This window comes from Chiloscyllium punctatum, chromosome 33, assembly GCF_047496795.1.
Source record: "Chiloscyllium punctatum isolate Juve2018m chromosome 33, sChiPun1.3, whole genome shotgun sequence".
Lineage (NCBI taxonomy): Eukaryota > Metazoa > Chordata > Chondrichthyes > Orectolobiformes > Hemiscylliidae > Chiloscyllium > Chiloscyllium punctatum.
In genome coordinates this window covers 21,399,289-21,425,288 of record NC_092771.1, presented here as the reverse complement: position 1 = coordinate 21,425,288, position 26,000 = coordinate 21,399,289, and the positions used below count along the sequence as shown (strand labels likewise).

Genomic DNA, 26,000 nt, shown 5'->3' with positions numbered 1-26,000 from the left:
GTGTTTGAGGAAAAAATGGGATGAAGCAATCAAGGCATGGGTTTCAGGAGGGTAAAGTGTTGTCATTTCTGCCTTTGGCCAACCTGTTCCATCTCTGTGAAATTGTCTACTGCTTTCTCTGTTTTATTAGCACTTGCCTCTGCAGTGCAGCCACTTTGAGTGTTTTATAGGTAGGCTTCACTTCGTCAAGCCCGTGTGTAATTCAGAGCTGGTACTGGGGCTGCACCAGACTGTGAGATTGTTATTGGGAATCCGGGTCGGGCAGGGACCAAAGGCAGACCCAGTTGGAGGACCCAACCAAAACTAACCAGTCACATTACTGATTGCAAGTCTGTTGCTGGTCAGACACATGACCCTTGTACCATGTCAAGTGGCTGTTATTTTGTGTAAATGTTGGAGACACACACTCTACTTTTTCTCAAGCTTAGTACATGATGATCGTGTTTCAGCCTTGCTTTATTTCTGAATTTATTAGCCCTTCCTGGGGTCCAGGTAATGAGGAGGGAGTTCCTGAATGTACATAAAAAATGTGTCTGTAATGTTTCTGACTGTAAACTTGTAGAAGTTTCCATTTATTTGCACCATGCCACAGCAATGCAAGCTGTTATTACTAATGGGCACAAAGTGATCTGTTGGAGTTTTGATTGAGGTTTTCACAGTTAGGAGAGGGCTGGATAGATTAGGTCAGGAGAAGCTGCTCCAGTTGGTAAAAGGAATGAAAGACAGAGGGCACAGATTGAAAAAATAAGCAACCATAATGTGAGAAACAACTTGGCAGCACTCCCTCAGCACTGATCCTCTCACAGTGTGGCACTCCCTCAGCACTGACCCTCTGACAGTGTGGCATTCATTCAGCACTGACCCTCTGACAGTGTGGCACTCCCTCCGTACTGACCCTCCAACAGTGCGGCACTCCCTCAGGACTGACTCTCTGACAGTGCAGCATCCCTCAGTACTGACCCTCCGTCAGTGCTGACTCTCCGATAGTGCAGCACTCCCTCAGCACTGACCCTCCGACTGTGCAGCACTCCCTCAGCACTGACCTTCCAACACTGCGGCACTCCCTCAGCACTGACCCTCTGTGTATGAGGCACTCCCTCAGCACTGACTCTCTAACAGTGCAGCACTCCCTCAGTACTGACCCTCCATCAGTGCTCCGACAGTGCGGCACTCCCTCAGCACTGACCCTCCGACAGTGCGGCACTCCCTCAGCGCTGACCCTCTGACAGTGCGGCACTCCCTCAGCGCTGACCCTCTGACAGTGCGGCACTCCCTCAGCGCTGACCCTCTGACAGTGCGGCACTCCCTCAGCGCTGACCCTCTGACAGTGCGGCACTCCCTCTGTGCCGACTCTCCGACAGTGCGGCACTCCCTCTGTGCCGACTCTCCGACAGTGCAGCGTTCCCTATGGGCTGACCCTCTGATAGTGCAGCACTGTCTGAGCATGGACCCTCTGACAGTGTGTAGCTGTCTCATTGCTCATCCTCTGAGCATGAGGCACTGAGTGAGTGCTGACCCTCTGACAGAGTCACACTGTACTGAGAGTGCCATCTGGACTATGTACCCATGTCCCTGAAATATGACTTGAACCCACAGCCTTCCATCCCAGAGCAGTGTGTGCTTCCCATTGTGCCAAACGAACGCGGAATGGTTGGTTTTGGTGGGTGATGTGCAAAGTGAGCCCAACTCTATTTAACTGATCACTCTGCTTTTCTATTTGGAATGAAAATAATTTCTGATCCCTGGTTTTGAATCACTTTCCTCAAATAACTCTCCCCAGATATCTATAATCGAGCCAGTCATGAAGCAGTCAGAGAGAATTTAAGGCCAGATTGAAGATGTCAGTATGTGACAGGATGTGATGTTGGAGGCATTTTCCAACTTCTATCTGTAAATGAAGTGGATTGCTGTAGGACTGTTGATTCAGTATCCATCACTGCCACAGGATTAGATGTCAAATCAATGGAAGAAGCCATCAATGAGCTTTCCTGCTGTATTTCTCACCATGCTCTGTGAAGTGAAATTGCTCGCATTGTAAGATGTCTTGTTAGATCATTGTGCAGTGAATATTATTCTCAGGCCCTACATCTGTTGGCACCTCAGGATCACTCAGAATTGCCGAGAAAAGAGACGCTAATTGGCACATTCCCCATGGTAACGCCTCGACCAATCAGAGTCGAGTTGCCAACCAGTGAGCGCTCTCCTCTCATCCACTATGAATGTTGGTTTCCCCTCCCCCCCCCCCCCCCCCAACAAGTTGGTATTCTTGTGAATTGTCCTGATGACTGCAAGATAAAAAAAAATTGTCAGAATGTCTTTTCCCAGCAATGCTCAGGTTCTGAACAATCAAACAATGATTTATGAGGAAAATGTTCGTTTTCATCCCATTGGTAATTTTTGAGAATTTACCTCCCATTGTGTGGTGCTTGATCACTCTGTTGCTTTTCATAGAATCCCTACATTGTGGAAGCAGGCCATTTGGCCTGTCAAGTTCACGCCGATCCTCAGAAGAGCACGCCACCCAGACTCACCTCATTCCTGTAACCCTGCATTTAGCATGGCTAATCCATCCATCTTGCACATCCCTGGGCATTCTCCTACGGCCAGTCCATCTAACCTGCACATCTTTGGACTGTGAGAGGAAACTGGTGCACCCGGAGGAAACCCACACACTGGGCGAATGGAATCGAAGCCAGGTCCCTGGCAGTGTAAGGCAGGAGTGCTAACCACTGAGTCACCGTGCTGCCCATGGTTGATTCTCAAGTTGATCTGGATGACAGTCTTTGTACACTCCAGGGGTTACTTTCAGGAAGAATGCGACCATGTAGATTCCCTTTCAATTCCTGATTTTAGTTTGTTCCTTCATGGATGAGGGATGGCTAGGCAAGCATTTATTGCCCATCCCTAATTGCCCAGTTAAGAGTCAACCACATCGCTGTGGGTCTGGAGTCACATGTAGGCCAGACCAGCGGAAGACATTAGTGAACCAGATGGGTTTTTCCAACAATCAACAATGGATTCACAGACACCATTAGACGCTTTATTCCAAATTTTCATTAGATTCAATTTTTACCGTCTTCCACGGCGGAATTCAAACCTGGGTCCTCAGAGCATTGCATGGGTCTCTGGTTTAACAGTCCAATGATAATACCGCCAGGCCATTGGCTCCCCATTTGGGAATGCATCACCTTTTTTTTTAAAGAGTGTCACCGGGCCAAAATGCTGGAGCTCCACTGAGCAGCATTGAGGTTATACCTACACCCCAAGGATGGTAATGATTCAAGATGGTGGCTCACTACCACCATCTCAAGGGAGGTTGGAGGTGTGCAATAAATGCTGGCCGTTGTTTGGTTAGAGTGGTGCTGGAAAAGCACAGCAGGTCAGGCAGCATCCGAGGAGCAGGAAAATCGACGTTTTGGACAAAAGCCCTGGCCTGGTCTGTCATGCCCGCATGCAGTGAAGGTGATAATAAGTTTATATTGGTGCGAGAATGAATCTCTCTTGGTTTGTTTCCCCAGGCGTGGTAAGGGCCTGATCTCTGTTCGCTCGGCACCATGGTGGCCCTCTCGCTGAAGATTTGTGTCCGCCAGTGTAATGTCGTCAAGACGATGCAGTTCGAGCCCTCCACTGTGGTTTACGATGCCTGTCGTATAATCCGAGAGCGTGTACCCGAGGCACAGATGGGCCAAGGTGAGAGCACACGTCCTGATCTATTACTTGGCTGTTGGTTTTATGCTCGCTTTTTCTGTCACGGGCACCCGTTGTCACTCAGTCTCTGTGTAATAAAGAAATGTCCCAGTGCAGAAGTGAATGGGTTCATCATTCATCAGTATAACAACTACTTGGATTTATACATTGACCGTTCATGTGCCTGGATACACAGCACATCAGAGGCCAGACATCAAGCCTTGTGACAGGTGAAGGCAGGATCGAGGTTGTATTTACTGCGGTGGAGCAGCATGTCAAGAGGTCTATGGGGGGTGGGGGGGGACTTCCAGAACTTTAGGTCTCAGCTGAGGTAGAGCCAGAATTTGAAGGAATTACGCAGACCATGATGAGTTGTGGGGTGGGGGTGGAGGTGGGGGTGGTTGTGGACTGCAGAAAATTCCAGAGAATGTGAGTGAAGTCCCGCAACAATCCAAGACAAGCATGACTATCAACACCTATTGACTTGTTGCTGGCCTGGAACTTGTGGAGGTCCATGTTTTGGGAACTGGTACAAACTGAGCTAGGCAGCTCTGAGTAAACCCACTGCTGTAGACCTGAGGTGAGATAACTGAAGAGAGCGTTGTTTGTTAATATAGCAAGAATTAAGCAAGCAATCAAAATTATTAAATGTAAGTATAAAATAGGATCATCGAATCTTCATTGTGTGGGAGGAGGTCATTTGGCCCATCAAGTCCACACTGACCGTCCTAAAAGCATCCCATCCAGAGTCACTCCATTCCAGTAATCCCACATTTCCCATGGCTAATCCATTGAACTTACACGTCCCTGGACACTATGTGCAATTCAGCATGGCCAATCCACCTAACCTGCACATCTTTGGATTGTGGGAGGAAGCCCATGCAGACACGGGGAGAATGTGCAAAGTCCACATAGACAGTCACTGTGAGGCAGCAGTGCTAACCACTGAGTCACCGGACTGTCCCATTGGAACAAAAGGGGGAATAGGTTGAACTGGTGTATGAAGGAGCTGTTAGACTGAGTAGTTAATAAACTTTCTACTTGCAAGGAAAAGCTTCTTAGTTTCTAACTCTCAGACTGGCTTGGATTCAAGTTGACATTACTCGCCTCGAATTGTCAAAACTGACAGCTTGAATCTATGTTTTCGCTCAGTGAGAATTATGAGGAATTCTGCAAAGAGATTACTGCGTAGGGGAGGAAAGGAAGGGAATTGTACATTCACATTCCTAGATGATGATCCAGTCTAAAAATGGTCCTTCCATTTGATGGGGGGGGGGGGGGGAGCCTGGTTAATCCTGGCTCCAAATGTCTGAAGAACCAGGAAAGGAGAGGCAACTCCCGAAGTCAATTTCCAGCAACATGGTCCTTTGGCATTCGGGGCCTGTAGCAGTGAGAGCCTTGGGAGAACGTGCAGGAGGAGAGAGGGAACCTGAGAGGACAGAAGGAAAGGGCAGCGGCAGACTGGGACTGTGGAGAAGGGGGGGGTGGAGAATACATCAAGGGGAGGCCAGCATTTTAGGAGGAGTAGGCAGGGGTGGGGAGAAGAGGGCAGGGAAGGTGAGGAGAAATATCAATCAAGGAGTGGTCATGGGAGAGGTGGTGGGAAGATCAGGAGGAGAGGGGAGCTGGACTAACTGACTCTTCTGAGCTGTACTTTGGAACAGGCACCAGGGTACAAATGCAAAGTTTTGGTTTTTAATTTCACGTTTTTGTCTTTGAATGAGCTGTCGTTTTTGGATACAAGTGCAAGTTGATTCATCGCAGAACTATTTTGAGGTCTTGTTTATTTCTGTTTTACAGCCTCGGATTATGGATTGTTCCTGTCCGATGACGATCCAAGGAAAGGGATCTGGCTTGAATCTGGCCGCACTCTGGATTATTACATGCTTCGTAATGGGGTCTGTCTAATCTTTTTCTCGGCTTTAAGAAATATTAAGACTGTCAATCAGGATCATAGTGTGACACATTTGTATGTACCAGAAGCTATATATAATAACATGTAGAGCCCGATTCTCTGCAGACAGAGAACGTGTATGCTGACTGCACCTAATCCATTTCGGGGCAATGCCTTGACTGATTGAAGTCGACCTGCCTTGCTTAAAATTTAAACACCGCTTGGCAGTTAACTGTCAGTCAAAACTAGGCGGAAGTGAGGACTGCAGTTGCTGGAGATTAGGGTCAAGATTAGATTGGTGCTGGAAAAGCACAGCAGGTCAGGCAGCATCCAAGGAGCTGGAAAATCAACATTTCAGGCAGGAGCCCTTCATCATTCCTGCTCCTCGGATGCCGCCTGACCTGCTGTGCTTTTCCAGCACCACTCTAACCTTGACTCATGTCAGTCATAACTACCTGCTGCACTCTTCATGACAGCCAATCAACAAGCACTTGGACAGTATTGCTTTCCCCTCGAATTGGTATTTCTTGCGAATTGTCCTGATGAGTGCAAGACAACGCCATTCAACAAAATGTGTATTGGTTTTCAGCAGTACTCAAGTTCTAAGCAGCTGTTGATGAAGAGCTGTGAATAAATCCTAGTCACCCTTCCAATATCTTCTGCCTGTTGATTTTTTTATTGGAGTTTTGATAGTGCAGCAAGGGTTAGATGGTTTGGTCGAGTTGAGTATGATTGGGAAGAGTCTGACTTCATGGATCAGGATTGAGAGTTACATCACAGCAGAGATAGTGAAAGCTCACGGCACAGATCTTCACTGTCATTTCTGTGGGAAGCTTCACTTGATATTGATTCTCAGTGTGTTCCTTGAGGATTTCCTTGTATTTGTAGTCTCCCATTCATAGATTCATACAATGATGAAGCACCGCGTGAGGCCATTCGGCCCATCTTGCTGGTATTAGCTAAGAGAAAGTGAGGACTGCAGATGCTGGAGATTAGAGTCGAAGAGTGTGGTGCTGGAAAAGCACAACCGGTCAGGCTTTTTGGAACAGGCATAATATTAGTGCCACGTCCTTGCTGTCCCCCTACACCCTGAAATTTCTTTTCCTCTTGAAGTGTTCATCCAATTCCCTTTGGCTGAATATGTTTCCATCTCTTGCCCAGACAGAAGGTAACAGATTGCAGCTCATTGGGCACTTTGCATCTGAGTGAACATCTTGGACTTCTCATTGACTCAAACAAAAGCAAAATGTTCATGTTCCTAACAGTTGGTCAAACATTTGGTTCAAGCGCTTCCGATCGCATCGGGAACTGTTCAGTGACTGTTGAGGCCTGAAACTTGTTTCTGGTTGGAGGCGGGGAGAGCTGCCAGATGTGATGAGTCACCGCGTGGAGCCCTGCCCAGAGATTTTACAAACTTTCCACTCATTTCTTTTTGTAATTTAATGCTCATTGTAGTTTACCGAAGAACAATTCCTTTCTGACAGTGAACATGTGTGAGCTGGTGGTTTAGTGGTAATACCACTGAACGAGTAATAATCCCAGTGATGTTCAGGGGACAGCGGTTCATATCATACCTTGGCACAGAGTGCAGTTTGGAGTTCAGTGCAAGTCTGAAATAGAAAGTACGTCTAATGTTGACCATGTAACCACTGATGATTGCTGTAAAAACTCATCTGGTTCACTCGTGTCCTTTAGAGAAGAGAATCTGCCGTCATTACCTGGTGTGGGCTGCAGGACGGACACCATGTTGCTGGTGTATAGAACATTGGTGATGCCACGTTTGGAATACTGCATTCATTTCTGGTCTCCCAGCTATAGGAAGGATGCTGTTAAACTCGATTTGGAGGTGCTGGTGTTGGACTGGGGCGTACAAAGTTAAAAATCACACAACACCAGTCTGACAGGTTTATTTGGAAGCACTAGCTTTCGGAGCGCTGCTCCTTCATCAGGTGGTTGGCACAACCACCTGATGAAGGAGCAGCGCTCTGAAAGCTAGTGCTTCCAAATAAACCTGTTGGACTGTAACCTGGTGTTGTGTGAGTTTTAACAATGTTAAACTTGAGAGGGCTCAGACAAGATTCACAAGGATGTTGCTGAGACTGGAGGGTTTGAGTTATCGGGAGAGGCTGAATAGGCTGGGGCTATTTTCCCTGGAGTGTCGGAGGCTGAGGGATGCCCTTCTAGAGGTTTATAACATTATGAGGGGCATGGATAGGGTGAATAGCTAGGGTCTTTTACCCCCAGGGTAGGGGAGTCCAAAACTAGAGGGTATAGGCTTAAGGCGAGAGGGGAAAGTTTTAAAGAGAACCCGACGGGTAACATGTTCACGCAGAGGGTGGTGCGTGGATGGAACAAGCTGCTAAAGAACTTGGTGGAGGCTGGTATAATGTCAACATTTAAAAGGCATCTCGATGGGTATATGAATAGGAAGGGTTTAGAGGGATATGGGTCAAGTGCTGGAAAATGGGACTAGATTAGGTTGGGATGTTTGGTTGGTACACACAAGATGGACCGGGTGATCTGTTTCCATGCTGTATGACTCTATGATTCAAAGTTTGTGAGAAGATTTGTAGCTCGGGTGCTCATTGTTGTGGTTCTGTTCGCCGAGCTGGGAATTTGTGTTGCAAACGTTTCGTCCCCTGTCTAGGTGACATCCTCAGTGCTCGGGAGCCTCCTATGAAGCGCTTCTGTGATGTTTCCTCCGGCATTTGTAGTGGTTTGAATTTGTCGCTTCCGGTTGTCTGTTCCAGCTGTCCGTTGCAGTGGCCGGTATATTGGGTCCAGATCGATGTGCTTATTGATTGTCTGGACTCTATGATTCCAGACCCACAGCAACATGATTGACTCTGAACTGCCCTCAAGGCAATTAAAGATGGACAATAAATCCTGCTGTAGGCAGTGATGAACATCCAATGAACAAACAGGGAAATGAAAGGGATTGAGATGGAAATTTTAAGTTATAGAATCTTTACAGTGCGGAAGCAGGCCATCAAGTCCCACCTCCTACCCCATCCCTGTAACCCTGCATTTCCCACTGCTAACCCATTAAGCCTGCACATCCCAGGGTGCTGCAGACAATTTAAGGGAGACAAATTGCCAACTCGCAGAGCATTTCAGAGAACATCTCTGAGATACGCATCAAACAGTCCCACCGCCCTGTGGCAGACCACTTCAACTCCCCCCCCCCCCCCCAAATTCCCCCAAGGACATGCAAGTCCTGGGCCTCCTCCACCACCAAAACCTAACCAACTGACACTTGGAGGAAGAACGCCTCATCTTCTGCCTTGGGACCCTCGAATCACCACAGCATCAACGTTGATTTAACCAATTTCCTTATCTCGCCGCCCCCCCCTCCGCCTCATCCCAGATCCAACCCTCCAACTCGACACCACACTCTTGAACTGTCCTACCAAGACATCGTCCTCGTCCTTCCCACCTGTATGCTCCACCCTCCGCTCTGACCTATCACCATCACCCCAACCCCACCTGCATCTATCTATCCCCTTCTGAACTACCTAACATCCACCCCTCAGTTCTGATTCTCCCAGCCCCGGCCTATTCAGCCTCTCCCTGTAGCTCAAACCCTCCAGCCTGGCTAGTTTGGGGTTTCCCAACTGGGGGCCGTGACATGAGATTTTGGGGCGCAGAATCTTCAATGGGAAGCTATGGCTGAAACCAGACTCAGACTGTGTGCTCGCACAATCCTCAAATGCCTCGTGCTTTCTCTCACAGTTGGGATGTTGCAGCAGATGAACTTCAGACAATCTTCACCACACTGAACTTCCCCTTCCCTCTCCCCCTCCCAAGCCAGGGGCTGATGGTTAGCATTCACTGCTCCCTGCTGTGACTCCATTTTACCCCTCCTAGATTTTGTGGCACCCTGCAGTTTGGGACAAGTTTGAGCTGCTGAGTGAGCAGGACAGGGGGTGGGTAAGGGTCCACAGTTTAGCTTGAACAATACACCCCTGCACCCCCACAACAATCACGGACATTAACACCCTCCTCTCCAGGAGTTTATAAAATCATGAGGATAGGGTAAATAGACAAGGTCTTTTCCCTGGGGGGGGGGGGGGGGTTGCGGTCCAGAACTAGAGGACATAGGTTTAGGGTGAGAGGGGAAAGACATGCAAGAGACCTAAAGGGCAACATTTTCACACAGAGGGTGGTACGTGTATGGAATGAGCTGCCAGAGGAAGTGGTGGAGGCTGGTACAATTACAGCATTTAAAAGGCATTTGGATGGGTATATGAATAGGAAGGGTTTGGAGGGATATGGACCTTGTGCTGGCAAATGGGACTATATTGGGTTAGGATGTCAGGTATCTGGTCGGCATGGACGAGTTGGACCGAAGGGTCTGTTTTCATGCTGCGCATCTCTATGACTCTAGAATGTTCCGGAAAGGAGGGGAATGTGTTCAGGAATCAATTGAGAAGAAACTTGATATGGTGCAAGAGTCTGTTAATGGAAATTGTTGGATTAAGTGTCACAATATGGGTACATGGCCATAAGATAGTGGAGCAGAAATTAGGCCATTCGGCCCATCGAGTCTGCTCCATCATTCGATCATGGCTTTGTCAACCCCATTTTCCCACTTCCTACCTGTAACTTTTGATCTCCTTGGCAGTCAAGATTTTATCTGTCTCTGTCTTAAATATACTCAGTTACCTGACCTCCACAGCCTTCTGTGGCAATGAATTCCACAGTTTGACCACTCTCTGGCTAAAGATGTTTGGCCTGATGAACAAGGCAGCAGATAAACGCCATGTTAGCATGATGGTGACTGACGCTATTAGGAAGTGATGTCATAGCTGCTGTAATGGAGAACGAGGGACCAGAATGGGGTGGGAATTAGTTACAAACATGCAGTAAGGTGTTGACTCCATCTCCAAATGAACAATCCATTGATCAGCGAGTGAAGTCTGTCTTTTACATTGATGTAGAGGTTTGCTCTTTGACCCAGAGTAACTTCAAGGGAAGGATCAAATCCCAGAATGCATAGCTGCATGTTGCCAAGGAAGTAGGATTGGTGGGCTGTAGCTGAATCGGGTTACGTAGCTCCCAAGCTGCAAGGAATGATTGGCTGCTTGGGTCGAGGGCTTGGAATCCTAGGCATGGGAGGAATTTGACTGACAAATGAAGCAAACCTATTTCAGAAACCCCACCTGTCAAAAAAAGCAGGAATGCTGTTAGTGAGTTCAAAATGATCGTTCCATGCCTTCCTCATTTCACTCTATCAGACGTCTCACTATGAAGGTTAGTGCCTGTGTCGGCAATTTATGTTGTCTTGTTAATCCCGTGATTAATGTTTGTTAAAGTTTGTCTTTCAGGTTGAGAAACAGGTGTTGGCTATAAAATGACAAGCAGCAATACAGGCGATGGAGGCTAGTGAAAGGAGCTGTAAGACTTAGGAGTCAATAAACTCCACCCACACAGGAAGGTGTCTTGGCTTCCTGCCTCACTGGCTTCCTTGGATGCAGGTTGACAACTTAGGTCGTTGGCTGTGTGGCCATTTATCAAGACCACTGAAAAACATAGAAAATAGGTGCAGGTGTAGGCTATTCGGCCCTTCAAGCCATGACTGACCTGCAACGTAATTCCAAATACTACTGTGCAGCAGTTGTTTGTTTATGGGCTAGTATCTAGAGGCTAAAACTGATGATCTAGGGACATGATTTCAAATCCCAGCATGCAGCTGATGTCAGTTTAAATTTGAAATAAGCTTACTAGAATTACATACCAACATGTGTTTCAAACTCTTTAAATTTCTGTTCTAATTGGATTTATTTTCATCTTCATTTCTTTTGAGTAATGAATTTCTGTTTATTGTTAGACCTGAATCTACAGTATTGTGTGTTTGTATTTCAGTGAGGCACGAATTCTATAAAACGAAAAGAAAGTGCAGTCAAGGCAGATTTCAGTCTGAGATCTGATTTGCCCGACAATGACATCAATGGGAATCAGAACAAATGCTACAGTGAAGAATTAGATGGGTTAGCTGGCCTCCGCCTTGTCTGTACGGGTGCATGGCTAGAAATTGAACTGGCCTGTAGCATAAACTGTGATGTTAGCCTGTCATTCATTCTTGGTGAAAGCTTATTAAGGGTTGGGGAGATTTCCTACTTGGATATTGAACTGATTCATGTACTTCCTTGAGTTAGGTGAACAAGATTTATGTCCTATCAATACTTTATAGGACAATGTTTTCTTTAATTTGTTTGTGGGACATGGGGAGTGCTGACAAGGAGAGCATTTAGTACCCATTCATAATTGCCTTTAAACTGAGCGGCTTGTTAGGTCTGTTCAGAGGGCAGTTTCGAGTTGCCTACATTGCCATGGTTCTGGAGTCGTGTGTAGACTAGACCAGGCCAGGATGATAGATTTCCTTCCCGAAAAAGACATTTGCGAACCAGATGGGTTTTTCCAGCAAGTGAACGTGGTCGCCATTTGGGTTAACCTTTTTATTCCAGATTTTCAACGGATTCAAACTTCTCCACCTGTCCTGGTGGGATTTGAACCTCAGAATATGGGCCTGGGATTCGAGGACTGCTCACCCACCGACACACCCTCTACCCAATCACTTCCCTGGGGTTTTGTGATTGAACTTGTCTTGTGCTCTCCTGCCTAGGACATCCTGGAGTATAAGAAAAAGCAGAGGCCGCAGAAGGTGAGGATGCTGGACGGAGCAGTGAAGACTGTCATGATTGATGATTCCAAGACTGTTGGTGAACTACTCGTCCCTATTTGCAGTCGAATAGGTTTGTAATTCTCCCTGTCATTTTGACCAGTTTAAACGGGCTCAGGGCGTGGCCTAGCTGTGGAATTCTCTACCGCAGAAGGTTCCGGAGGCTGAGTCGAAGAGCAGGGAAACAGACCCTTCCCTCCATCTCGTCCATGCTGAACAAGTTTTCCAAACTAAACTAGTCCCACTTGCCTGCGTTTGGCCCGTCTCTAAATATGTTTAAGAAAGAATTAGATTTTTAGAAGCTAAAAGGTGTCAAGATGTATGGGGAGAACATGAGAGTATGGCGTTAGATGATCAAGGTGGTGGAGTGGGCACAGTAAAGTGGGCTCTGACTGGATTATAATTTCATTTTACTTGTTTCATGAGCTGACTGAGAAATTACATGAACGGAGTCCTCGTTTTTGACCCAGTGCTTTTGAGTCATAGAGTTATACAGCACAGAAACAGGCCCTTCGGTCCAACCAATCCAGGCCGACCATGTTCCGAAACTAAACTAGTCCCACCTGCCTGCGCTTGGCCCATATCCCTCAAAATCTTTCCTATTCATCTACTTAGCCAAATGTCTTTTACACTTTGTAACTGTACCTGCATCCACCATTTCTTCTGCAAGTTCATTGCACATATGAACCACTCTCTGTGTAAAATAGATCCCCGTGTCCTTTTTAAAACTTTCTCCTCTCACCTTAAAATTTTTCCCCATAGTTTTGAACCCTCTCACCTGCGGGAAAATATCTTTGCTATTCTCCTTATCAGACTCCTCATGATTTTAAAAACCTATATAAGGTCATCCCTCAACCTCCTATGCTCCAAAGAAAAAAAGTCCCAACCTCTCCTTATTTCTCAAACCCTCCATTCCAGGTGACGTCCTGGTAAACCTTTTCTGAACTCTCTCCAGTTTAGTGAAATCCTTCCTAGAACAGGCATTGAACACACGAGTGAAAAGCAGAGGATGGGAACTGGTCTGAACCAGAACCGACTGGAAAGAGCCAGAAGTGGGTGTGGGGAGTGAGGGAAGGGTGCTTAATGTTTTAGGTTGGAAAATCCAGAGGCCTTCCCTCTACCTTATTTTGTGCTTCATCTCCACTGACACGAAGTGATTGCTGTCATTATCCTTTTGTTGGGCGTACGAATCCTTTTCAGACAATTCTTTCACTCAGCCAGCTTACTGACGAGTCTAGATTAGTGTGGTGCTGGAAAAGCACAGCAGGTTAGGCAGCATCCGAGGAGCAGGAAAATCTATGCTTCGGGGAAAAAGCCCTTCATCAGGAATAGTGCATCTATTCCTGATGAAGGGCTTTTGACCGAAACGTTGATTTTCCTGCTCCTCGGATGCTGCTTGAACTGCTGTGCTTTTCCAGCACCACTCTAATTTAGACTCTGGTTTCCAGCATCTGCAATCCTTGTTTTTACCCAGCTCACTCAAGAATCCAGTCTCTGGAAAGTTCCCTCTCCCCAGTGATCCCCCTTGGTCATTTTCTAACCAGCCTGATTTTAACACCAGCGTTAGGCCGTTCAGATTTAGACAAGAAAGCTCGACATTTATTCAACAACTTTCACATCCTCAGGGTTTCCCAAAGCACCTCAGAACCAACAAAATACTTGAGGAGTCACTGCTGTTATGTGGGAAAGTTTGGCAATTGATTTGGATGTAGCAAGTTCCCACATACAGCGGCGTTAGAATGACCAACTGATCTGTTTGAAGTCTTCGTTGAGGGATAAGTATTGAAACAGGAAAATAGAAAGAATAGCTTTCTCCAGTTCCTATTGTGCCCACTTTTGGTCAACGTCCTTGAGAAAGGATGTACTGGCACTGGAGATGGTGCAGAGGAGGTTCACGAGATTGATTCCGGAGTTGAGAGTGTTGGCTTCTGAGGAGATATTGAGTAGACTGGGATTTATACTCATTGGAGTATAGAAGAATGAGGGGGATCTTATGGAAGCAGATAAAACTATGAAGGGAATAGATAAGATAGAAGCAGGGAGGCTGTTCCCTCGCGGTGAAACTAGAACTAGGGGGCATAGCCTCAAAATAAGAGGGAGCAGATTTAGGACTGAGTTGAGGAAGAACTTCTTCACCCAAAATGTTGTGGAATTCCCTGCCCAGTGAAGTAGTTGAGGCCACCCTGTTGCATGTTTTTAAGGCAAAGATAGGTAGATTTTTGAACACTAAAGGAATTGTGGGTTATGGTGAGCGGGTGGGTCAGTGGAGCTGAGTCCACAAAAAGAGCAGCCATGATCTTACTGAATGGTGAAGCAGGCTCGAAGGCCCAGATGATCTACTCCTACTCCTAATTCTTATATTCACTCCACCAACACAATAATGGCTGATTCACTGTCTTAATGTCATACTCCCATGCTTTCCCCACATCCCTTGACAACTTTAGCTTCCAGAAATCTATCTAATTCTTTCCTAAACATATTGAGTGACTTGACCTCCACAACCTTCTGTGGTAGAGAATGCCACAGGTTGACCACCCTCTGAATGTCTCCTCATCTCAGTTTGAAGCAGCCCGTGGCATATCCTGATGCCAAGACCCTTTGTTCCAGATCCAAGGTCAGGGAAACATCATCCCTACATCCGGTTGGTCAGAATTTGATACATTTTAGTGAGGTCCTGCCCTCCTCCTCCTAAATTCAAGTGAGTGCATGCCCAATCATCCCAACCTCTCCTCATTCAACAAAACTGCCCTCCCAGTAACCAGTCCAACAAACTTTCGCTCCCTCTAGGAAAGCATACACTTGTTTAGGTAAGCTGAATTTTAGTAAGACGAACAAGGCAGGACTTAGACTGTTAATGGTAGGGCCCTGGGGAGTGTTGTCAAACAGAGAGTCCTCATGGTTCCGGTACGTAGTTCTTTAAAAGTGGCACCACAGATAGGTAATAGTAGTAAAGAAGGTGTTTGGCACACTTGCCTTCATTGCTCAGATCATTGGATTTTGGAATTGGGGCATCATGTTGCATTCGTACAAGACGTTGGTAAGGCCACTTTTGGAGTACTGCGTACAGTTTTGGTTGCCTTGTTATAGGAAGGATATTAGATTAGATTAGATTAGATTACTTACAGTGTGGAAACAGGCCCTTCGGCCCAACAAGTCCACACCGCCCCGCCGAAGCGTACCCACCCATACCCCTACATCTACCCCTTACCTAACACTACGGGCAATTTAGCATGGCCAATTCACCTAACCTGCACATCTTTTGGACTGTGGGAGGAAACCGGAGCACCCGGAGGAAACCCACGCAGACACGGGGAGAACGTGCAAACTCCACACAGTCAGTCGCCTGAGGCGGGAATTGAACCCGGGTCTCCGGCGCTGTGAGGCAGCAGTGCTAACCACTGTGCCACCGTGCCGCCCATTATTAAATTGGAAGGGATGCAGAAAAGATTGACCAGAATGTTACTGGGACTAGAGGGTTTGAGGTTACAAGGAGAGGTTGGATAAACTGGGACTTCTTTCACCGGAGCATAAGAGGTTGAGGGGTGACCTTACAGAGGCTAATAAAATCTGAGGGGTATAGATAAGCTAAATAACAGAGATCTTTTCCCCTAGGGTAGTGGAGTCTAAAACTAGAGGGCAGAGGTTTAAGGTGAGAGGAGAAAGATGTAAAAGGGTCTTGATGGGCAACGTTTTCACACAGAGGATGGTTTATATGTGGAATGAACTGCCAGAGGCAGTGGTAGATGTAGGTACAATTATAACATTTATACGACATTTGGAGATGAACGTGGATAGGAATGTCTGAGAGGGATATGGGCCAAATGCAGGCAAATGGAACTAGTTTAGTTTGGGAGACTTGGTCAGTATGGACGGGTTGGACCGAAGGGTCTGTTTCCATGCCCTATGACTCTATGACTTCCTTAACAAAGCTGCACAGAATATTCCAGGTGATTAGCTAGAACTCTGAGGGGAGCGCCCCTCCTATTCATCAAAATATTGAGATCTTTGATCTCCCCCACCGCCCCTCCCCACCCCCCCCCCCCCCCTTCCTGGCCACCTTAGCGGGCAAATGAGGCCTCAGATTAAGGCCTCATCTGATACCCCAGCAGTGCAGTGCTCCCTTGGTACTGGAAAGGGAATTGAACCTACAACATTCTGACCTGAGAGATGGGCAAGTTACCCACTGTGTGCCTCAAGTGGTCACCCCTGGCACTTGACGTTGAAGTCTTTGGACACTCCCTTGACTTTGGACACTCCCTCCGCCTTCCAACAATCTTCGCCCGGCCCCAGTAAACACTGGTCACATTCCTCTCATTTGCAGGCATCACGAATTATGAAGAGTACTCCTTGATTCAAGACATCATTGAGGAGAAAAAGGAAGATGGAACAGCAACGCTGAAGAAAGACAGAACACTACACCGGGATGAGAAGAAGATGGAGAAATTAAAAGCAAAGCTTCACACTGATGATGATCGTAAGGCCCGTGTTCGTTTAGAATGGAAGACGGGTTCTTCAAATGTTCTGGGTCATTGATGGAATCGATTTGAAGTATCATTGAAAACGCAATAACTTAGGAAATAGTCTTAAAGAAAAATACTTACTCGGCTGCCAAAATTCCTTTACGATTTAAAAATCTTTGGGTTCTATTTTCGGCAGCTATTGAGTAATTGGGACTCTCCCAATTCCACTATCTGGGGTGGAGATCAAATTGGTAAAGTCAAACAGTGTACTTCAGGTTTTTTTTTTGTAAATTCACAAAATTGGACAGCTCTTTCACAGGGCTGACATATGCCGAGCGGGCAGAAGGGTGGAGATGTTCTGTGATCACCTTCTTGTGAAGTTTCAGACCTGGTTGAAGGCAGTGCACAGGGAGTGGGGGGGAGCTATGATCCTTAACGGGTTGGACCCAATAGAGGGGGAGCGACGAGTGAGGATGGTGTTGGCTGATATTTGTGTCTCCGACAGTGAATTGGTTGGATCACAGTCGGACCTTCCGAGAGCAGGGCGTCGATGAAAATGAAACACTGCTGCTAAGACGCAAGTTCTTCTACTCTGACCAGAATGTCGATTCCCGAGACCCAGTGCAGCTGAATTTGCTGTATGTCCAGGTACAGGGTGCCTTTCACTGGTTGCTTCACTGCGTGGGGAGACATGGGGTTGAGCCTGATTAGAGAAACTTGTGAATCGGACGAATCTTGAAAGTGGGTTTGCGGCCTTGGTGCTGAATTACATTGTGGCCATTTTACAGACGTGAAATGGACACCTAAGCACTTCCCAGCAGGGCCCTCTGCCAGTTCAGGCTTCAGCCAGTATCTCGGCTTCTCCCTCTGGACTCTCCTCGGAGAATTAGAATTCCCATTTCCCCACTAGTAAAAGAAAACTAGTCGCTGTGGGAAAATGTTTTTTCTCGCATCACCCTTTCTTCATTTGCATGTCACTTTAAATGTACATCCCTCTCGTTCTTGTTCCTTTTTTGAGCGGGAACAGCTTCACCCTCTCTACTCTATCCAGCCTGCTCATCATTTTGAACGCCTCTGTCAGAAATCCTCCCAGCCGCCTTCTCTCCAAGGAGAACAGTCCCAACTTCTTCAATCAATCAGCATCAGTAAAGTTTCTCATCCCCGGATCTATTCTCGTAACTCCTTTCTGCCTGCTGTCCAATGCATTCACATCTTTCCTATAATTGTCACGCCCACAACTGTGCATAATACTCAAGCTGACACGGTCACTCCCACTATCACGCTCTCTCCAACTCTTTCACTCTCAATCTTTCCCTCTCTAACTCTCACTGATACCCTTTCTGTCTCATGGTCACTTGCTCGCTCTCATTTGCACTTATTCTCATTGTCAGTCACTCACGCTATTTCTTTCTCACTTTTTCTCTCTCACTTTTTTTCTCTTTATCCCTCTCTCACCCTCTTCCTCTCTCACCCTCTTCCTCTCTCACCCTCTTCCTCTCTCACCCTCTTCCTCTCTCACCCTCTTCCTCTCTCACCCTCTTCCTCTCTCACCCTCTTCCTCTCTCACCCTCTTCCTCTCTCACCCTCTTCCTCTCTCACCCTCTTCCTCTCTCACCCTCTTCCTCTCTCACTGTCTTCGGCTCTCACATCCTCTCCCACTCTGTCTCTCTCTGAATGTGTTTTTATTTTTCTCTCAGTAAAGTTGGTGTGTGTGTTGTGTGTGTGTTGTTTTATATTTCACTGGCTCTCTGCTGTTTCAAAGGCTCGAGATGATATTCTGAATGGATCCCACCCAGTCTCCTTCGAGAAAGCCTGTGAATTCGGGGGCATTCAGGCTCAGATCCAGTTTGGACCCTACTTGGAACACAAGCACAAACCTGGATTTCTTGAGTGAGTTTCTGTGTTTTGAGATGATGCTGTGTGTCAGGGGAACATGGTCTGTTGGGGCCTGCAGGGCTGTGGGGGAGGCAGAGTCAGCCAGCAACCTCGAAACTCATGGGCAGGGATAGTTTTCGCATGACGTGCGTGTTGCTGGCTGTGCCCAGCATTTATTGCCCGTCCCTAGTTGCCCCACCAGAAGGTGGGAGCAAGTTGTCTTCTTGAACCGCTGCAGTCCATGTGCTGTAGGTAGACCCACAATGCCCTTAGGGAGGGAATTCCAGGACTTTGACCCAGTGACAGTGAAGGAATGGTGATATATTTCCAAGTCAGGATGGACAGTGGCTTGGAGGGGAATTTGCAGGGAGGTGGTATTCCCAGGTATCCTTTTACATGAAAGTAGTCATGGGTTTGGAAGGTGCTGTCTGAGGATCGTGGGTGAATTTCTGCAGTGTACCTTGGAGGTGGTACACACTGCTGCTACTGAGCGTCAGTGGTGGAGGGAATGGATGCTTGTGGACATGGTGCCAATCAGGTGGGGGCTGCTTTTTCCTGGGTGGTTTCAAGCTTCTTAAATATTGCTGGAGCTGCCCCCATTCAAGATGTGACAGGGATGCATTTCTGACCTGGTCTAGGTGTGACTGGTGATGATGACTTTAACTCTCTCTTTCTCTGTGTGTGTGTGTCTCTCTCTCTCTCCCTCTCTCTCTCGTCTTGTTCTCAGTCTGAAGGAGTTCCTGCCGAAGGAGTACATTAAGCAGAGGAATGCAGAGAAGAGGATCTTCCAGGTATAGCAGCAGTTTCACTCTGAACTTCCCCAGCATGGTGTAGAGCACCTCTCTGACCAACCCTTTTTCATACAGCAGTAGAGAGTGAAAGAATATTAGATGTGAAGCCGGGTGGGGAAGGATGGTAGGGGTACCAATCTTTATTTGTAAACTGAAACTCTACAAGCACACACCTCTGAATCCAACCCCCACCCCCAGCAGTTTCAGTTGTGGGTTGTGGGAACCTTCTGTCTTGTAGGCTGATAATTAGCGCCATTGAGCCAGCTCCATGCTCCGACACTCCTGGTATGGCACAGAAGGTGCCTTGGGAAGGCAGCAGCCTGGGGAAAAGGGGCCAGGGTTCACTGGCCTCTGTTTGCTGTGGGCCCTTTTCTCAACAGCATTTTGTTTCCCATTCGCTTCCTCCAAAACCCTTTCAGACAGTCAGCTTCCAGGGATTAGGACCATCAGTAACAGCCTCTCAATGGTCAGAGTCAGGGTCCACCATAGAGTCGCGCAGCATGGAACCAGACCCTTTGGTCCAACTAGTCCATGCTGACCAGGTGCCCCAAACTAAATTAGTCCCATTTACCTGCATTTGGCTCATAACCCTCTAAACCTTTCCTGTTCATGTACCTGTCAAATGTCTTTTAAACCTGATCTGGTTCGTTGCCAAGCACCAAACCACTTTGGTGAGGAACACGGGGACGGGCCAGAGTGAGGGTAGGGCCGATCAGGTATAGTGGAGGGAACTTGTGTCTGGAGTCGGAGGAGGTAGTATTTGCTTCAGTATTCACTACTGAGAGGGACCTTGTCGTTTGTGGATGTGGTGCCAATCAGCCAGGAGCTGCTTTGTCCTGGATGGTGTCAAGCTTCTTAAATGTTGGAGCTGTCCCCATTCAGGGTGTGACAGGGAGGCAGGCTGATACACTCAAACAGATTGATGTTAAAAAGGAGGATGTGCTGGAAATTTTGAAAAACATAAGGATAAATAAGTCCCCTGTGCAGGTCAGGATGTACCCAAGATTACTACGTAAAGTGAGGGAAGAGATTGCTGCACTTTTGGTGATGATCTTTTCATCCTCACTGTACACTGGAGCAGTACTGGATAATTGGAAGGTGGCAAATGTTCAACTTGTTCAAGAATGGGAATAAAGATAACCCTGGGAATTACAGATCAGTCAGTCTTATATCGGTGGCAAGCAAATTATTGGAGAGGATTCTGAGAGACAGGATTTAAGATTACTTGGAAAAGCATAATTTGATTAGAGATAGTCAGCATGGCTTTGTCAGGGGCAGGTCTTGCCTCACAAGCTTTATTGCATTCTTTGAAGATGTGACAAAACACATTGATGAAGATAGAGCAATGGATGAGGTGCATATGGATTTTAGCAAGGCATTTGATAAGGTTCCCCATGATAGGCTCATTCAGAAAATCAGGAAGCATGGGATACAGGGAAATTTGGCTGTCTGGATACAGAATTGGCTGGCCCATGGAAGATGGTAATAGATGGAAAGTATTCAGCCTGGAGCTTGGTGACCAGTGGTGTTCCACAGGAGCCTGTTCTGGGACCTCTGGTCTTTGTGTTGTTTATAAATGACTTGGATGAGGAAGTGGAAGGGTGGGTTAGTAAGTTTGCCAAATGCCAAGAAGGTTGATGGAGTTGTGGATAGTGTGGAAGGCTGTTGTAGGTTACAGCAGGACATTGACAAGATGCAGAGCTGGGCTGGTAAGTGGCAGATGGAGTTCAACCTGAAAAATTGTGAAGTAATTCATTTTGGAAGGTTGAATTTGATTGCAGATTACAGGGTCCAACGCAGGATTTTTGACAGTGTGGGAAGAAGAGGGATCTTGGGGTCTACGTCCATAGATCCCTCAAAATTGCCACCCAAGTTGATAGGGTTGTTAAGAAGGCGTATTTTGTGTGAGCTTTCATTAGCAGGGGGATTGAGTTTAAGAGCCGGAAGGTTATCCTGTAGCTCTATAAAGTCCCAGTTTGACCACACTTGGAATATCGTGTGCAGTTCTGGTCGCCTCATTATAGGAAGGATGTGGAAGCTTTAGAGAGGGGTGCAGAGGAGATTTACTAGGATGCTGTCTGGAATGGAGGGCATATCTTTGGAAGAAAGATTGAGGAAGCTAGGACTTTTCTCATTGGAGTGAAGAAGGATGAGATGTGACTTGATAGAGTTGTACAAGATGATGAGAGGCATAAATAGAGTGGGTAGCGAGAGACATTTTTCCCAGGGTGGAAATGACTATCATGAGGGGATATAATTATAAGGTGATTGGAGGAAGTTTTAGGAGAGATGTCAGAGGTAGGTTCTCTACACAGAGAGTGGTAGGTGTGTGGAATGCACTGCCAGTGGTGGGAGTAGAGTCCCATTTAAGTGACTCTTAGGCACATGGATGATAGTCAAATGTTGGGTATGAAGGTTAGTTTGATCTTAGAGTAGGATAGAAGTAACGCATAACATTGTGGGCCGAAGGGCTTGTACTGTTCTACTGTACCTGCATCCACCCCTTCCTCTGGCAGTCTGTTCCGTATACACTCAGATCTTCTTTGCTTGCTTGCATGACGTTCTTGTAACGGAGGTGTGTGGACTCCCAGCAGATCATGGCCCACTATCCCCGAACTCACCCAGCCTGCTCATCCCTGGACTGTAGGGAAGAGTTTTTAGCACGGCCAGTCCACCTGAGCTGTACATCTTTGGACTGTGAGAGGAAACCCACGCAGACACGGGGAGAATGTGCAATCTCCACACCGACAGTCACCCAAGTCCCTGGCGCTGTGAGGCAGTAGTGCTAACCACTTGAGCCACTGTGCCATTTAGTGAGATGAAAGAAGAAGAGTGGAGAGTGCGAAATGGTCAGGAAAAATTAGCAGGAAGGGAGTTATTACCCAAAGAAGTTAAACAAAAATCGCTTCAACAAATACTTACTTTTTGATCTGGTTCCTTACGCTAGGAACACAAGAACTGCGGGGAAATGACTGAGATTGAAGCAAAAGTTAAATATGTTAAGTTGGCTCGCTCGCTCCGAACCTATGGGGTGTCATTCTTTTTGGTGAAGGTAAGAAGTTTGCTTGCTTGCCCAGTTTTCATGTGCTTTCGGTGACCAGCTGCACTCAGTTTGTGAAAAGGTGTGAGTTGTTGGTGCGTGTGTCAAACATTCAGCAAGCATTCAGTGACCAAAACTCGAAGCTATTATTCCTGGACGTGGTGCTCCCTGAACTTGTCTGTTGGGTAAAGTGATTGAGTTGTTGGGAGCTGAAACACAAAAGTGGTATTATTGAACACAGCACAGAAATTTCTTTTTATTCATTCATGAGATGAAGGCATCGCAGGCTAGCTCAGCATTTATTGCTCATCCCTTATTGCCCAGAGGCAGTTAAAAGTCAACCACATTGCTGTGGGTCTGGAGTCACATGTAGGCCAGACCAGGTAAGGATAGCAGTTTCCCTCCCTAAAGGACATTGCTGAACCAAATGGGTTTTTTTCCGACAATCGACAATGGATTTGTGGTCATCATTAGTCTCTTAATTCCAGATTTTTAAAATTGAATTCAAATTCTGCCATGGCAGGATTTGAACCCGGGTCCCCAGAACATTACCAGGGTTTCTGGATTAACGCAAGCGAAAAGAAAAATTGCTGGAAAAGCTCAGCAGGTCTGGCAGCGTCTGTGGAGAGAAATCAGAGTTAACGTTTCGGGTTGAGTGACCCTTCCTCGGAATTGACCTGAATGAACTCTGATTCCTCTCCACAGGTGGCCAAACCTGCTGAGGTTGACCAACAATTTCTGTTTTTGTTTCTGACTTACGGCATCCACAGTTCTTTCAGTTTTTATTTTGTATTTTTCTCTGGATTGACAGTCCATCGATAATCCCACTAGGCCGTCGCTCCCCGATAAAGGAAAACTGAAGGAGATGATTCTGCCCATCGAATTTGCTGTGTCATTGTAAATTATCTGAACTGACCTTTGACTTTGGCTTCTCTTTCCCCTCCAGTCTCCATGTCTCTCAGTTCCCTGAGACATCAAAGACTTTGCTTATTGTAGTCTTTAATGTAGTGAACGAGTGAGCACCTAATCTCCAATGGGGTAGAGAGTTCCAAAGAACCTCACCCCTTTTGATCAAGTACGACTTGTTCAGCTATAACGCACATTTCATTAACACTAATTTACTGTAACACAATTGAATAAATGGGGACGCTGTTTCTAAAGCTCAAACTTTTAAAACGTGTGTTGGCTGTAATGCGATTACATCACCGACACTTGGAACGCTGTTCCTAAATTGCAATTTTTCTGTCATGTGGGCATGCACAAGAATGCGGCTCTTGCGTTATAGAAAAGCTATCTGTAACTTCTCCTCGGTTGTAAATGATTGGCCCTTTACCATGAGGCAGTGGCCTCTATGTTACAATGGAAACCATCTCTGAGTCAACCCGATTGAGCCCCCACAGAGTGGACTGTAAATCTTTGTCTCTCTCTCTCTCTCTCTCTCTCTCTGTCTCTCTCTCTCTCTCTGTCTCTCTCTCTCTCTCTCTCTGTCTCTCTCTCTGTCTCTCTCTGTCTCTGTCTCTGTCTCTCTCTCTCTCTGTCTCTCTCTCTCTCTGTCTCTCTCTCTCTCTCCAGAATAACCCAAAAATGAGATATGATTTCTGAAATAATTTAAATTTATTGGTTGTTACCGATCGCTAACCTTGTTGGTTGAAACCCTGAATGGAGGTCTGGATGAACAGTTGGGTGCAGCTGTTACCTGGGTCTACGTTTGGAGTTGGAGATCACAATTGGTTCTTCAGAAATAAGCATGTTTCAGCAATGCCAGTCACCAATTTCACTCACTGATGTCCTTCTGAGTAGTAGGGGATTCCTGTGACACACTGGTAGTGTCCCTACCTCTGAGCCAAAAGGCTTGTTCAAGTTCCAATTGCTCCAGAAGTGGAGAACAATATTTCTGAGCAGGTTGATGACAAAAGGTCTGTAATAAATGGCTGCGTTGTTAAATTAATATTTGAGGGCTCTTGTGGTGTAGTGGTTGTGTCCCTACCTCTGGACCAAGAGGCCTAAGCTAAAGTCCCACCTGCTCCAGAAATATGTCATCATATTTCTGAACAGGAAGTTTCGAAAATCTCTCTCTCGGGACAGTCTTACTTAATTGCATTGTTTTTAATCCTTTACTTGATTGATTAGGTTAAATTTCCTACAGTGTGGAAACAGGCCCTTTGGCCCAACCAGTCTACACCGACCCCCCCGAACAGTAACCCACCCAGACCCATTTCCCTCTAACCAAAGCACCTAATACTATGGGCAAATTAGCATAGCCAGTTCACCTGACCTGTACATCTTTGGACTGTGGGAGGAAACCCACACAGACACTGGAAGAATGTGCAAACTCCACACAGACAGGCGCCTGAGGCTGGAACCGAACCTGGGGCCCTGGTGCTGTGAGACAGCAGTGCGAACCACTGAGCCACTGTGCCACCCGCTTCTTGGCCCCTCATTAAGATGAGCCAAGTCTGTGCCAAGCAATAAATTTCCTTCACTCCGTACTGTCATTGACCCAAACCCTCATCTTAGCCAAACTGTCTGGTTCCAGTCTTAGGCCTCCTTTTCCCTCATCGTGGATTCAGTGATGATAATGCCATTGAAAAGATTCAAGGCAAGGAGACTGGCCTGACTTTCCTTAGAGCAGTGAAGACTATGAGATGACGTTATTGAGATGTTCAAAATTATGAAGGATTTTCAGAGCATAAAGAAGGATATTCTGTTTCTATGAATTGGTGTGTCAGTAACTATTTAAAGAGAGAGCTAGGAGTGAGATGAAGAGGAATTTCTTCATTCACAGAATTGTTACGATTTGGAATACGCTGCCTGGGAGATTGGGGGGTGGCTGATTCCATGCAAGGTTTCCAGAAGAGAGCTGGATACGTATTTAAACATGGTGAAGGTTAGAGGGCTGGAGAGTGGGGCTAGCTGGCTCGCTCCTTCAGGAGCCAGTACAGACATGATGGGTGGATTGGCCACCTTTCGCACTGTAAAATTTGATGGTTCCATGATCATTTCTGTGCCCAGGGTCTTGATTTCAGAGAAGGGCCCATTGCTGCTGTCTGCAAGGTCTGATGGGAGGAAGTGATGGGGTGGACTTTGCTCCTGAAGAGTCAGGTGGGGTGGTCAGCCATCTTTACTGCAAATGGGTGGGGCAGTTCACTGAACGGGCAATCCCACCCATTTTGTATTTGGAAAATCTAAAAGATTGGCCCCAGCGTCATGTTGGGTGAATCTTTACATATGAATGGCATTTCCTTTCTTTTTAGGAAAAAATGAAGGGGAAGAACAAGTTAGTACCTCGACTCCTGGGCATTACCAAGGATTCCGTGATGCGTGTCGATGAAAAGACCAAAGAAGTGATGCAGGAGTGGCCACTCACAACTGTCAAACGCTGGGCTGCTTCTCCAAAGAGTTTCACTCTGGTAGGATACTGCGGAAGAGGTTGTTCTCACTGCCCAGAGTTGCTGAGCTTTTTGTTAGTGACTGAGCCGGCTTACTCACAGAGAGGTCATCAAAGCTGAGAATCCCCTTATGCTTTTGTTTTCCCAGATAATGGGGGCACTGTATGAAGCAGAACCTGAAC

General features: G+C 46.7%; 1 protein-coding gene across 5 annotated transcripts in view; it reads left to right on the top strand.

The window, feature by feature from the left end:
- LOC140458478 (talin-2) overlaps positions 1-26,000 on the top strand; it is a 327,438-nt gene that overhangs the window by 143,927 nt on the left and 157,511 nt on the right. For all 5 annotated transcript variants that reach the window (XM_072553130.1, XM_072553131.1, XM_072553133.1 and 2 more), the window contains 9 exons: positions 3,519-3,690; positions 5,488-5,585; positions 12,207-12,336; positions 16,585-16,737; positions 17,229-17,371; positions 18,486-18,613; positions 19,326-19,389; positions 22,337-22,441; positions 25,684-25,839. In XM_072553130.1, the coding sequence (XP_072409231.1) occupies positions 3,555-3,690; positions 5,488-5,585; positions 12,207-12,336; positions 16,585-16,737; positions 17,229-17,371; positions 18,486-18,613; positions 19,326-19,389; positions 22,337-22,441; positions 25,684-25,839 (1,113 nt within the window). In that variant the 5' untranslated portion in view covers positions 3,519-3,554. The remainder of the gene's footprint in view (positions 1-3,518; positions 3,691-5,487; positions 5,586-12,206; positions 12,337-16,584; positions 16,738-17,228; positions 17,372-18,485; positions 18,614-19,325; positions 19,390-22,336; positions 22,442-25,683; positions 25,840-26,000) is intronic.